Source organism: Periplaneta americana, chromosome 16 (genome assembly GCF_040183065.1).
Source record: "Periplaneta americana isolate PAMFEO1 chromosome 16, P.americana_PAMFEO1_priV1, whole genome shotgun sequence".
In the NCBI taxonomy this organism is placed as follows: Eukaryota; Metazoa; Arthropoda; class Insecta; order Blattodea; family Blattidae; genus Periplaneta; species Periplaneta americana.
This window is the reverse complement of record NC_091132.1, coordinates 40,393,452-40,409,610: the sequence shown is the minus strand read 5'-3', so window position 1 is coordinate 40,409,610 and position 16,159 is coordinate 40,393,452. Positions and strand designations below refer to the sequence as shown.

General features: G+C 34.9%; 1 protein-coding gene across 2 annotated transcripts in view; it reads right to left on the bottom strand.

Annotated features, from left to right (window-relative positions):
- LOC138692205 (uncharacterized) overlaps window positions 1–16,159 on the bottom strand; it is a 58,158-nt gene that overhangs the window by 30,019 nt on the left and 11,980 nt on the right. For both annotated transcript variants that reach the window (XM_069815294.1, XM_069815292.1), the window contains exon 2: window positions 11,507–11,740. In XM_069815294.1, coding sequence (XP_069671395.1) covers window positions 11,507–11,608 — 102 coding nt within the window. In that variant the 5' untranslated portion in view covers window positions 11,609–11,740. The remainder of the gene's footprint in view (window positions 1–11,506; window positions 11,741–16,159) is intronic.

Sequence of the window (16,159 nt, the reverse complement as noted above, 5' to 3'; positions counted from 1 at the left end):
TAAAGCTCTCCACCGGTGATCTCCGATACTACCGTAGTTGGAACAGGGGACATAAGGAGGGATGCGGGGGTTCGGAGCGAAGCGACAGCTCAAGGACGACCGGCGCGTACGGACTGACGGTAGTTGTGAGTGGAATAAAAAGGCACCAAATCGGATATCCGTCGCATGGAAATTCTTTAATTTAGTTGAAGGTAATAATAAAGTCGCACACTGTAAACTTTGTGGGCGAATTTACTCTACGGGTGGTGGAACTTCGAATTTGTCAGACCATTTGAAGCGATCGCACAATCGCGAACTTGATGAAAACAATTACGCAAAACATTTGATAAGATTTCTTTTAAAATTGTTTTAGTGCTATTGTTTCCAAAGGCTCACAGTCTATGAAAAAGTCTTGAAATTTCTCTAAAACGTAACTTTCGAGGCAATGAAAAACAAATGAAATATTTACAAGACGACTTAAGTTATATTTTACTGTTTAGACAACTTGAGTTATATTTTACTGTTTGGATTAAAATATTTCTGAATGAAACTAAAGAAACATGTGGGAATAATATAATTACAATTATCCTTAAGTTGATATCCACTTATATTTTTATTACAGAGCAGGAGTGACGCGTTTTAGAAGAGGCAGTTCAAATACTGACACTCTTTAACACAATAATCACAATCCTGTCCGGGAAGAATCTGAATAAATTATGTTGGACAGTAAACTTTTTCCCATTGATAGCCCACGTTTCTTTTGTTTCATTCTGAAGCTCCCTTAATATATTTTACGTTAACTAAACCGATTAGAATAATAATTGACAAACCCTGTTTGGGATTAAACGAGAGTTTCTAGGAGAATTAAAGTATAAATGTTTACATTAGCTACTGAAAAGCTTTACTTCTGCGTTAGTTTTGCAGTTAGATTGAATGTTATTAATTTGATCAATGACATAAAACTAATTCGGCTTTCCACATATACTATGAATTTCAAAACTAGAAAAAAAAAATCTGTCAGCTAACGTAGCACTTTAAGCAACACAAAAGAGCCGAAGAAAGAGAGAGGGATTAACATAAAAGAGAGATTAAACAACAACAACAACAAATTAGAACTTATTTTAAAAGATACGCGGACGTCAACGGACTCGAATCACTACCTGATCCGATTAAAGGAATGCTCAGCGGAAAGTGTACGTCTGCGCCACAGCACATATACAACCTGCGCGGCATCAATCGGAGGTAACCGGAGGTCTCCGATTGAAAGCGCGCAAACAACCGCTCAGGAGAAAACCTAATCATAAGCAGCACTACTTGTAGCCATGCCGCGTCTGTGGCACTGATCTTCCACCCAGGCGGACCGGGTTTGATCCCCGGTCAGTATTGTATTGTAATGTATTTATTAACATTCCATGGTATTCATACATTGCTTCATAGCTAGAATATGGAACAAGCCAAAAAACTTAATACTACTATAAAGTCTTAATTTATAGTCACAGTCTAGTTGAAATATATACAGAAGAGGTTTATAATATAGTCTACTAGTACAACATAAAGCTTTAATATCAATTTCATGAAGCGTTGTTGAATGTCATGAATTCACCTACAGAATAGAAGACGTAAGAAATTAGGTACTTCTTTAATTTGGCCCTAAATAATCTTATGTTTTGAGTTTCATTTTTTATATCGATAGGAAGGCTATTAAAAATTGTTACTGCCATATAACGCACTTCTTTTTGATAGCACGATAGACTTGCCGATGGAGTATGAAAGTCAATTTTTGACGCATATTTGTGCTATTAACTGTTGAATTAGTTACAAAGTTTTCACGATTACATACGAGGAAGATTCTTTGGTCGGCGGGAAAAGGAACATAAGTCAAAAAAATTAATCTTTGAGGAGAGATTTTCTTTTTAATTTACTCTTAACTGAAAATAAGTATAATAATGAAATTAATGTATATTGGTTAAAATAAGACCCTTTTCAATTTAAAATACAAGAAATTTTATTATTTCAAAAATTAGAAAAAATACTAGACTTATGTGATTAGGTACAACAGAAAAATCGACTTTTTTTACTTATATGCCTTTTCCCGCCGACCAAAGGATTATTAATGAAAAAAATATACTGACAAGCCATGGGCATTATTTGTAGTTTTTTAAATAGTCTTACACAATTCCCTAGATTTGGCACCTACTATTATTCTAATTACTCTTTTTTGTAATAGGAATATACTGTTACTATCTGTAGAATTTCCCCAGAATATTACTCCAAAACTCATTACCGAGTGGAAGTATGCAAAGTATATTGTTTTTAAGGTATTTATATTTACTATCTTTTGCATAGGCCTAATAGCAAAACAGTCCGTGATGGAATTTGACTTCGTTTCCCTCTATCATTCAATCAACACTCTCACCTTCCCCTCGTTTCATCTATCATCCTCAATAGTAAAAATAACCTGGAGTGAAGTCTTGGGGTAGTACGGGTTGCCGATGCTGATAAAAGAAGGGCTTGAGGCTGCTGATTCCTGGAGCTTATCACTATTATTAGTCTACTCGTCCGCGAAACGGAACCTAGCTTTATCAGGGGTTGAGGCAGGATGGTCCACTTGTCAGCGTAGGATGATCACGAAGGGTTTTTAGCTCGGGGCCCCTGGGGCTTATAAGACTACATACTCGTCCGTGAAATAAGACCTGGCTCTAACAGAGATTGAGGCAGGATGGCCTACCTGTTAGGATCAGATTCACTCTGCCAACTGTAGGACTTAACCTCCTGAGTCCTAAGATATTTTTGGTTTTATTTTTAAGTTCAATATAATTCTACACTTCAAAAGTCACTGAAATCAGGAAAAATTCTAAAAAAATTCTTCAGGTTTCCAAGAGATGTCAGGAGCTTCACAAGCACAGAAAAGAAGTAATCGATAATGATTCCAGCTAGTGAAAAATTTGAAACTAAATAACTAATGCATGTGTGAAGTATAGTATACTATACTCTAGGTCCCAGGAGATTAAACAGTCATCACATATATAGGGCGCACAATGGGAGAAAGCGTGCTCAAGGTTTTTCCGTGGTTTCCCTTGGGTTATAAGATAAATGTCGGGATGAGACCTAAAAGAAATGAACTGCGGACCATCTCTCTTCCCTCTAATTTTCCCACATGCTTGGCCCATTACTCCCAGGCTCTTTCTTCAGCCCATAAATAAATTATTGTCAATTTTTTAGTAAAACCTAAATCTTTAAATAGGGAAATTAAATATACTCTGAATTCACAGGGTTAACGGCTTCAAAGCTGGGTATCTGGTTCAAATAAAATGCACTGGCACAATAATTAATATGTAATCATGAGGTAATTAGTCTGCCTGCCATTATAATTTCACTTTACTCATATGTCCTCATAAAAAAAAAGAAAGCTTGCCTAAGTCCGTCCAGAGTCCACCCTCGTAGAGCCAGCCAGCCAGTGTGGTAGCCATGTGCCGCGATGGTCACGTCACCAGGAAGTTCCGACGCTTATGACTGTCTACTGTTGATTAAACATTTTTACAAAAGTAACTATGAAACGGGTCAAATAACTTACCCCTTGAATTAGATTACGGATAATAATAATTGGACGGAGTTACGCAATAATAGACCAACCGACAATTTGAAAAAATGAGATATTTGCACAAATCTGTTGATGGCAGGCTAATTTAACTCGGAAAATATCAACAATGCGATATCTGAATTTTGCTGCTATTTATAAGCAAAAATTCGTTTATTGCATAAAATTAATTTATTTATTTTGCTTTGAAATATTAATTCAACTGCTGATCTCTTATCAAAAATCGGTTAGCCTTTTTTTTTGGTATTATTTGTGCTATTTTTTTGTAATAGTATGAATATTATAATACTTCTTGCATAAAATGTTTTATAAAAAAACAGATTTATTTTAATGGCCAATATCTCGAAACAGGTTTTTGGCGCTTGGTCTCTTATTGCGTAACTCCGTCCAATTCTTCATATCAAGTAAAAGATTGGGATCAGATATGATCAAGCACAAGTCTTGTATCCTTGGATCTGATATAATTTCATATTTCGACGATTATCTTGAGACTAACTGATAATAACATTTTGAACTTAGTTAGAAATTACTTAGCAATCTTTTTTATTTCTAAATTTCATGGTTTTGAAGGAATGTCAAAAGAATAGTATGAGATTAAATTAAGAAATAAAGGCTTATCAACTAGAGAAGGCTTATATGAACTGTATAAATATTTCTGTTGTGAAAGAGGAATGGATGAAAATAGCATCATGGACGAGAGTTAAAAGAGAAATTCAAGTTAAGAAAATAAATAAGTTTTAAGGTCTGCAATAAACGCTTTTGGTTAAACTTGCACTAAAACTATAAGTAAGTGCAAGTTAAGCCAACATAAATTGAATATTTATAGCCCTATTTTAGAAAATTCGTTATAAAATTATATTTTTGAAATTACGAATTGTGTATAACTTAATTACAATTATTTAGTCTATGTAATATCTTTGTGAACTATCAATAAATTATCATTATCATATTTCGATGGTTTAGTGCACATTGTATGTCTACTAGGGATCAATTTTGAGTTAATACCATTTTTTAAAAGTCTCTTAAATATCTCTACGTAATGTAAAAGTATTGTATGTCCAAATAATGTGGAATATGCTTATTTTCAGGATGTAAATATTGCAGGTTCTGATCAGGCAACAAGATCTAATGCACAGATATGTATGTCACTTGTAATGTATTTGGCTTAAGTATGTCCACTTTATTTCCATTGCACTTCAAGGCAGAGATTTAATATGTCCGGACATACCGTACTATAAATACTTCTATTGAATACTTTGATAATGCGCAAATATTGAATATCTTGGAGATACATGTGTACTGTGCCACAGTTTGCAGATGACAGCGCATACAGCACTGAATTTCACTTATTTAGTGATAGATATCCTGTGATGCAATTAAGGATATAAAAGCATTGATAAAAAAATGTAAGAATATAGAAATCAATTCATAATGGCCACACAATGTATGTGCTTTTAATTTCGTCAAATATTGTATGACTCCAGCCTTTCATAAAAAATAGGATAATTTATTCCTGATTTCACACACTTAAAGGTTTACTTACTTACTTACAAATGGCTTTTAGAGAACCCGGAGGTTCATTGCCGCCTTCACATAAGCCCGCCATCGGTCCTTATCCTGAGCAACATTAATCCAGTCCCTAGCATCATATCTCACCTCCCTCAAATCCATTTTAATACTATCTTCCCAGCTACGTCTCGGCTTCCCCAAAGGTCTTTTTCCCTCAGGTCTTCCAACTAACACTCTGTAGGTGTATGCATTCCTGAATTCACCCATACTTGCTACATGCCCTGCCCATCTCAAACGACTGGATTTAATGTTCCTAATTATGTAAGTGAAGAATACAATGCGTGCAGTTCTGTGTTGTGTAACTTTCTCCATTCTCCTGTAACTTCATCCCTCTTAGTCCCAAATATTTTCCTAAGCACCTTATTCTTGAACATTCTTAACCTATGTTCCTCTCTCAAAGTGAGAGTCCAAGTTTCACAACCATACAGAACAACCGGTAATATAACTTTTATAAATTCTAACTTTCAGTTTTTTTAAAGCAGACAGGATGACATTATTATTATTATTATTATTATTATTATTATTATTATTATTATTATTATTTTATCAATGCTTTTTTCATAAAAGACCGTCGTAAACTTATCTCATTTAATAGTGCAATGTTTTTATTTTTATTTCATTTCTTGATTAATGTATTGGATTTTATATAAAAAACCATCTTCAGATCATTATTACCTCTTAAATTGAACAGTTATATTAAAAACAATGGGTTACATTAAACCATATTACATTAAATGTATAAAATTGTGTAAAATCATGCATAGGATATCATAAAACAATGTACAGTATATACAGATTTATAACTTCACAGTAACATATCTTGTAAATGTAAACTTCATGGCATTTACTATGTAAAAATTATAAGATACCCTTTCATACTTGAAAAGAAGCATAAGGCTATACACTCCGCAAAATAATTTTTACATTAGACCTGCTTTCAATCTTAGTATTTTAACAATTTTAAATCTGTATATACATTAATGCTTTATGATATCCTATGCATGATTTTATACAATTTTATACTTTTAATATAATATGGTTTAATGTATTTTTCATATAACTGTTCAATTTAAGGGGTGATAATGATCTGAAGATGTTTTTTTTTTATAAAACCGAAAACGTTAATCAAGAAATGAAATAAAAATAAAAACATTTTACTATTAAATCAGATAAGTTTACGACGGTCTTTTATGGGGGAAAAAAAAAAAAAAAAAAAAAAACGTTGATAAATCAATCCAACATATCGGACCAAACATGGGTATTAAATTATTATTATTATTATTATTATTATTATTATTATTATTATTATTATTATTATTATTATCATCATCATCATCATCATTATCATTATTATTTCAATAAAAGGACACATTTGCATCACGAATGATTTCTGTACAATGAAACTGTATGTGCAGTTCGTATTGCAACGTTTTCTAAGATTCACACGAACTACGGCTTCCCTAGCTCCGTAATGAGTATCACTGAGTTATCGATCCCGTGTAGTTTTATGATGACTTCTAACAGTAGTTCTAATTCTATTCATCGTATTTCCTTTGAATCTTGTTCGTCTTCTTTCTTACGTTTCACAAAGGAGTGATGTCACTATTGCAATTTTCGTAACTTCGCAATATTTTAAAGTAAGGTATTTAGAATCTGAGCAGTGGTTCAAGTGTCACCTTTCCTGCCCACAAAATCTACAGGACCAGGGTTTGATTCCCGCAAGTGAAGTGAAAATTTATCGTCCTCTCACGAGGACTGAGTATGTGTAACTTAACTTACGATTATTTTCGTCGTCGTAAGTGGCTAGGGTTGCCAACTTTTTTGAAGAAAATACAGGAGATTAAGGAATCGACAAAATTTCACATAGAAAATTGGCCAACGGTACAACAAGGAGAACAAGGGCAACACGAGAAGAAAAGGGAAGAAACAAAAACAAAGCTATTACCAGGAGAACAAGGGGAAGACATTAAGAATAAGGGAATATGATGAAAACAAGAGGAACAGAAGAAGAAAAAAGGTACAAAAGAAAAGAATGGAAATATAAGTAGAACAGAGAGAATTCAAGGAGAACAAGGGAGAGAGTTGCATTTTTATTTGACGGTCAATTCTCAGTGAGAAGAAAGACGTAGTTCTAAGTCAAAAGGTAACGACAAGAAGAGCAAGGGAAATAAAGGAAAACAAGGGAAAGAAAAGAGGAACACAAGAGGAACAAAGGGAGTACAAGGAGAACAAGGGAAGGGGTTGCATTTTTATGTGACGGTCAATTCTCAGTTTCCCCCGTACCTAGTGAGCAAAAAGACGTTGTTCTACGTCAAAAGGAAACGACAAGAAGAGCAAGGGGAATAAAGGGAAACAAAAGGAAGACAAATGAAGAATCCACTGCAAGAATGATGGATGTCATTTGGAATACATTTTTGTAGCAGAAGCAATTGAAAGTTTGAAATGCTTAGCGCTCAAAGCTTAACTGTGATTTTAAGATCATTACTGGACAATGACTATCAGTGTTAATGCCATATAACTCTGTATGTACATTCTATATCTCTTAAGCTATGCATTGACATTCTTGGTTCATTTTCGACAAGAAAGTGACATCCATCATTCTTGCAGTGGACTCTTCAAAAGGGGAACACAAGAGGAACAAGGGGAGTACAAGTAGGAGACGAAGTTTTACGTCAAAATAAACTGGGGTGAAGTCGTGGGGATAGTACAGTTCTCCGATGCTGATATACGATTTAAGAACTAGGGCTCCGGGCCCTTGGATTTATCAGGTATTCATCTGGGGACGGAGACTGGCTTTGTCAGGGCTGAGCAGGATGGCCCGCCTGCCAGCATAGAATTCACGAATGTCATCCAGTGCCTAGGTAGATGGATCCGACGCGAGTCCGAACTTGGAAAAGTCAATTCAAATCATTGAATGAATTTCAACATCTGAAGCATATTACACGACAGTATGTAGGTAATCTGTAAAAAGAATCTTTTACAACGTTAAGCGCGATGAACATCTGTGCTGTGAAGTATAATTTTTCACTAATGAACATAGTTATTTCTCAAGAACATTTGAAAAACATCGGTTAATGGCTTGTGTTGAAACCAGCTGAACCGGATCATCCCTCATACAAGATAAAGTGGCAACCAGACAGCTTGTCGAAGTCAATAGGATTGCCGGTTAGTCGAAGTCGAGTGCAATGACTTTCTTTCCGGGACCCATCCCACATCATGTTCTTTATCTGTGACGCAGTGCAGCTTAACTCTGTAGGAGAATAATTTAAAACTTTCGTTATGTTAGTTGGACCTTATCCCTAATAATTTCGAATACGTACTTTAGTGGAATGATTTACAGACTGTGGGGCAGTCTCTTGGGACATCGCAGCCTGGTCAGGGGCCCCATCCAAGAATTTTCGTAGTTAAATTCGTGCGCCACGATAACGTGTTTTAATAGCTCATTTAACGACGCGCTGTCAAGTGCGAGTTGTCTGGCGTTGAACGAAATTGGTGATCGCGAAATAATGTTTTAATGAGATGAGACCGAGAACTCGCTATGGATTACTTGACATTTTATCTTACAGTCGAGGAAAGCCTCGGAAAAGAACTCAATCAGGTAAACACCCCAAGCGGGAGACCAGCTCCTTATTCTGAGCAACACTAAGTAATGCCTTCATAATTTAATGGGACTTACGTAAATGCTCGGAAAAAATAATTATAAATTTTCTAATATTCAAGCAACAAATGTACAAAATGTTGTCTCATCTCGCCAAATAGCTACCACCTCGCTAACACCAATTCCATCTAAGCTAAATGACCTAGCAATTTATACAGCACCGCTAAGTAAAAATATTTTATCCGCTTTGATAACGTAAAGTGACATAACATTGAAACGAGTATTCTAATGGTCAACTTTACCGCACTGAGTGTCGTAAAGTAAAAAATTACCAACTTTATCGCACTGTGTCGTAAAGTAAAAATGTTATTTGTTACACACGTTAATGGCAGTGGCGCCAACTTTTGGGAAACATGAGTTATAAGTTAAACTTAATAATAATAATAATAATAATAATAATAATAATAATAATAATAATAATAATAATAATAATAAAGGTAAAGGTAAATGTATCCCCGCAACATGCCATGAAGGCACTTGGGGGGCATGGAGGTAGAGTCCCATGCTTTCTATGACCTCGGCACTAGAATGAGGTGGTGTGGTCGGCACCACGCTCTGACCGCCTTTTAACCCCGGGAAAAACCCAGTACTCAATTTTATAGGAGGCTGAGTGAACCTCGGGGCCGTTCTGAAAGTTTGGCAACAAGAAAAAATTCTGTCACCACCTGGGATCGAACCCCAGACCTTCCAGTCCGTAGCCAGCTGCTCTACCAACTTAGCTACCCGGCCGCCTAATAATAATAATAATAATAATAATAATAATAATAATAATAATAATAATAATAATAGTTTAGACCGCAAAACTCTTGCAACCATAAAAAAGACACCGACAAATACAAAGGTTAAAGTTAATTTTATGGGGGAAATTTCAGAACCTTGTGAAGTAAAAACAGGAGTAAGGCAAGGAGATGGACTCTACGGGCCATATTCATAGAGCATTCTTAGCACGGGCTTCCGGTGGATGATCAGCGAACTAAAGTTTTTCGTATTCATAAACCAGTGTTAGCGATATGATATGATATGAATACTGTACAAGTAATCTGTCGATAGCCGCTGCTAGTTTAGCACACTCGTAGCGCGGGCTAGCGAAATGTCTATGTATAGCACCCTAAAGGTTTAATAATTTTAATTATATGTATTACGCTTTTCTCTTATTATTATAACAGAAATACATTTTCATTATCTACTGAAATCATAATTTAATTGAAAAATTTTATAATACAATTACAAATAACCTGATTAGTACGTTAATGAAATGAACAATTGTTATGAAGGAGTGTCATTTACTTTAGAGACAATGGACATGGAATTAGAAGATGAAGATGTAGATGTGGAAGTAGGATTTCACACTTTACTTAGTACAATGGATTCATGCTCATCGAGTTATGGGAAACAGTTGGCGACACTGACTAAACAAAAGAACGACCATGCGATAAATTGATAGTGATAAATTGAACTGCAAAAATTATCGCGATGTATGACTGTGATTGGTTGGAATTCAGAATTTCATTACACTTCATTGGTCGAAAATGGAATGACGTCATATAAACGAAATAGTCACAGTAGATTATTGCCCTTCTAATATCCTTGCCTACTGATAGTTCAGAATTTGTTTTTCCCGTGAATGTGTCTAGGCCTATACGTTCGGTCCAGTACGAGGGTGCCATCCCAAAAAGTCGGCCGACACATTTTCAGGCGAATCTTGTCGCGCATGTAATTTCTAAACTATACAACATATTACAATGAAAAAAAAACTGCGATCAACTGACGAAAGATCAATGTATCCAATGTAATCTTGAGTTGGAGCGGGTGATGTTATCTAGGATACGCGCCGAAGTAGTGTAATTCGAGAATGCGAAGCGATAGAATGTTCGCAGTGGTGTCAAAGAATTCATAACGAACCACACTACAATCTAAATTGAGCAATCAAAGTTTACATATTAAATTTGAAAAATTCGTGAGTGAATTTGAGTGAAGGGAGAAAATTCACAATGTAGAGGGATATGGAGCACAAATGGGCGCAGGCACAAAAGCAACGAATAGCAAACGATAGAGCACGATGGTTACTATAGCAAGGGACATGATTACTCTCAATGCATACACGATGGCTACTCCCAGGAGTCGTAGAACAGCAAAGATATATCGGGTTTTAGGGTATCTGGAAGGAAGAGGTGTTGATTATCACTGCTGGCGTTTACCTTAACAGCGAAGTAAAAGGCGATCGACAGACGAAAGATCAGTGTATCCAACATGACCTTGAGTCGGAGCAGGTGACGTCATCTAGCGATACGCGGAAGGTGGAGTTGCATTTTTTGGCGAGTCGCGTGGGAGCCGAGGTAGTGTAACTTGAGAATGCGAAGCGATAGAACGTTCATAGTGATGTCAAGCGATTCGTAACGAACAAGGTTACAATCTCAATTGAACACAGTCAACAGCTGACAAGTTAAATTGGAAAAATTTGCGAGTGAAATTAGTGAAGAGAGAAGAATTCATAATGTAGAGGCATATACAGCGCAAATGGGAGCATGCGTATAAGCAACGGGTAGTAAGTGAAGAAGCACGATGTTTAATATAGCAAGCGACATGTTTACTCTCAATACACACAAGATGGCTACTCCTAGGAGTCCCAGCACAGCGAAAATATACAGGGTTTCCAGGGTATCAGGAAAGAAGAAATGTTGATTGTCATTTCTGACGTTTACCTTAACAGCAATGTATTCACTCATAAAGCTTTCGGCTTTGTCTCCGATACAGCCCATCCGGATTTCTTTTCTTATCAGCTGTGATGGATGTCTCCATTCCATGTTCTGCTGCTTACATTCTGGCTCCTTCGCATCCCATCTTGAACATGTTTTTATGCTAGTTGTGTGAATATTATTTAATCTGTGTGACAAAAATGGTTTTGTCTGAAGGATCTTTGGACTGGAAACACAATTCTGTAAATAATAAAATTAATCTGTGTCATAAAAGCGTTTTTGTTTGAGGGAACTTTAGATTGGAAGCATAATTATGTAAATAATGTGTGACAAACAAAACCTTTTTTTAACTGAAGGAAGACTAGACTGCAAGCATAATTTTCTATATAATAATTAATCTGTGTGACAAAAGCGTTTTCGTCTGAAGGAGTTTTAGACTGAAAGCATAATTTTGTAAATAATAATAAATTTATGAGAAGAAAAGGGCTTTTGCCTGAAGAAGTTTCATAATTTTATTATGTCAATAATAATAATAATAATAATAATAATAATAATAATAATAATAATAATAATAATAGACTAATAATAATAATAAAGCTGTGTGATATAAGTATTTAAATCTGAAGAGTTTCTGTTTGGAATCATTATGTGAATAATATGCCCATTTAATCTATGTGACGAAAGTGCTTTTGTCGTTGAAGAAGTTTTAGATTGGAAACATAATTATGTAAATTCATTTATTTTATTTATTTATTTACTGATTATATTTAACGTGTATAATTTCTTAATGAATTTACTCATAGATATTCAATTTGAACAAAATCTGCTCGCTGTACACAGGCAGAGATATCGAAACCATTGCTGGAAATCTTTATTTATGTAATAGTAATATGCGTTACAAGAGCGGTATGTTGAAGTTTTCATGTTCGAGGAAAAGTTTGAAAAAGCGAAACGTAGTTGAGCTTTTTTAATTTCCGAGAATTGAAAGAAAACATACTGCTCGTGTATCGTACATTATTTTGTGCGAAGATCGTTTATTACATACCTAAAAGAGGAATTTCTAATTTGTTGCAATGAAATCTCCATCTTGGTTTCTGTTCAATGACGGCAAATTTGCAAAACAAAAATATCTATCTTCAACATTGTTGCTTTAAAATGTTTTCTGTGTTTACTATACTCCAGCAGGCCGTGATATACATGTCTTCCCCCCCCCAGTCTATGATGAGTCTGGAATCTTGTTGATTTTTTCACGGCTTCCTTAATGTTACTTGCATCACGAATGCAGTAACTTTAGTGGAGTTGTAGAGTTTACTTAATTTTTGCAAATATTTAAAAACAATAATTAACAGTGCAATTTAGGTGAAATTGCAGTGGTAAGTTTCCAATTTATAATTAATACTATATTGAACGTCTCTAAAAATAATATGTTAAAAGCCTAAAGCAGTAAAATCAATATGTCACTTAAGCAGTAAGAAGAGGGAAATTGTTATGTGTTTTGGGTTGGGAATACTAAATGTGGACTTTTAGACTTCCCGCGGATTGGTTTAGTGCGGAAACCAAGCAAATACGCACGATCTCGCAAAAAATAGATTTTTGCGACTTTACAGTAATTTTTATTATTCGAATAGCAAGAGACGGAAAATATACAGTAATTGCTAAAATTATAGTAACTTTATTTTAGTTAAGTTGGTATTAAACCCTTCTATTCCTTCGTACATGTTGTCTCGCTTCACTTAGCTTTCTTCCCACCATAATCTGAACACACGCTCTCGCCATGAAACAATACTAACAATACCATCCCATCGCACCTCCTCATACTCATCCTCTTTCACAATAGCCCTGCCAAGACTCTGGAATTCGCTACCTGCTAGCATCAGGTACTGTCGATATAAAATTGAATTCAAACGAAAACTTACTAGGCACTTGGTCAGTAATTGAGACTCTCAGACATGGCTTCTTGTAAATAGTTATCTTATTCAATCACAAAATATTTCAATATCCGGTAATTTAATCACTATATAATGCTATTATTCTAGGTTTAATTTGTACTTCAGTAAACATTTTTTTCTTTGTTCTTAACTTCTAAATAAATTGTCTAGCCTTAATTCATCAGACAATCTTTTCGTACTTTGATTTTATTGTAATTGTAATTGTAAATTTAATATTAATAATTGTAATTGTATTCTTCATATTGTAGTTGTATTTCCCTGATAGAAGAGAAGAGAAGGCCTGATGGCCTCATCTCTACCAGATTAAATAAATACTATTACGAGTCTTGCTTTCTATTATTTCTATCTGAAATTTTATCATCGCTTCTTTTTTTATTTCAGTTAGAATTCAGGCAAATATTACCTAAATCTGGTTTTCTACTCATTTTCGCTTAATGAAGTTGATTTTAGCTTACACATATTACAACAACAAAAAAATGTATATTTATATGTGTGTGTGCATACGCGCGCGCGAGCGACCGTGAGTGCATGCGTGCGTGCGTGTGTGTGTGGCATTGCTTCAAAGAAAACAACGTGATGTAGTGATTGGCTAAATACGCACCAGTTACATAATTCTGTCACTAGGGTCACAAAATGTCTGTCATTACTAAAAGTAGGAATTCTGTGTAAAGATTACCCACGTCATAGTGTTTAATTTCATTCATTACGATGTTATTCCATGTTATGTAACATTTTAAAATGTTCATAATAGTACAAATACAGTAGTCAGTCATTTTAGGTTTTATACAGTCTTCAACTTATTCATAAGGATGTAATTTTTTGGTGGTTATTTTATGCCTATCTCTATTTCGGTGCTTAATTTATTACGACTTCTTTGAATATTCCTTGGAGATATGAAAGTTTGGGTTAATATTTCGTGAAAATATTATTTAAGGTACGGCATACAAGTTTAATAATATAACATGTAGAAATCCAGTTACATAATCTCAATTGAAGGTTTTTTTAAAAAAGACAACCGTAGTCCAAAAACAAACATTTTCTAGAGACACAAAACAAAACTATCTGGCATGGGTGTTGTTGACACTTCAAGTATTATATTCATCATGCCATAATCTTAAAGTGTTATAGAAACTTGGGAAAACTGAAGTATCGTACATTTATAACTTAAACTGCCTTACTTACTTACTTACTTACTTACTTACTTACTTACTTACTTACTTACTTACTTACTTACTTACTTACTTACTTACTGGCTTTTAAGGAACCCGGAGGTTCATTCCCTCCCTCACATAAGCCCGCCATTGGTCCCTATCCTGAGCAAGATTAATCCATTCTCTAGATGTAGATTCATTTTCCGGGCTGAGAGGCCGTGGTCTATTAGTTGGTTTTATACCAGACGTTTCGTCTGCAACTGCGGCAGACATCTTCAGTGGAGTGGTATCCGAGGTCGCAAGACTCTTCTCGGCGTACCTGAGGCAACTGGTTGTTTTAAGAAAAAAATACTCTGTTGTGGCTGAAGTGTGCCTTTTCTTTAATCTTCTTTTTCTTTATTAGCCTATATCCTGTTTCTTCTCTTTTCGTTACTTACGTTTCTTCAGTGGGGTCACTTCTGCACCTAGAGATGACTCTATGACTACGTGCTACATGCTATAGTAATATGCGTTACAAGAGCGGTATGTTGAAGTTTTCATGTCGAGGAAAAGTTTGAAAAAGCGAAACGTAGTTGAGCTTTTATAATTTCCGAGAATTGAAAGAAAACATACCGCTCGTGTATCGTACATTATGTTGTACGAAGATCGTTTATTACATACCTGAAAGAGGAATTTCTAATTTGTTGCAATGAAATCTCCATCTTGGTTTCTGTTCAATGACGGCAAATTTGCAAAACAAAGATATCTATCTTCAACATTGTTGCTTTAAAATGTTTTCTGTGTTTACTATACTCCAGCAGGTCTTTCCCCCCCAGTCTATGATGAGTCTGGAATCTTGTTGATTTTTTCACAGCTTCCTTAATGTTACTTGCATCACGAATGCAGTAACTTTAGTGGGGTTGTAGAGTTTACTTAATTTTTGCAAATATTTAAAAACAATAATTAACACTGCAATTTAGGTGAAATTGCAGTGGTAAGTTTCCAATTTATAATTATTACTATATTGAACGTCTCTAAAAATAATCTGTTAAAAGCCTAAAGCAGTAAAATCAATATGTCACTTAAGCGGTAAGAAGAGGGAAATTATTGTGAGTGTTAGGTTGGGAATACTGAATATGGAATTTTAGACTTTCCGCGGATTGGTTTTGTGCGGGAACCAAGCAAATACACACGATCTCGCACAAAAGTATTTTTCTCTGAGGTGGTTTATGCCGCGTACATAAGAAGTAGTACTGCCAGTTTGCTACAGTTTAAAATTGTATGGATAAATTTTTCAATATAATATGAATGGGATATTTGTAAATGCTACCATCGTCCTGGACAATGACTGTGTTCACAAAAAAAAAAGTCTTTGGACTGTGATTGTTTTATATAAACCACTGAAAATTTCCACTCCTGTATCATAGGACTATGGTGTTTTTTTCCACTAACAACTAATTCAGTAGATGGCCGCTACAATACGTTCACCACATGCTTAATATCCATAATTTGGACTATGGTTATTTTTAAAAAGAAAAACCCTTCAATTGTTACCAATTTTCTGATACTTTCAATATTGT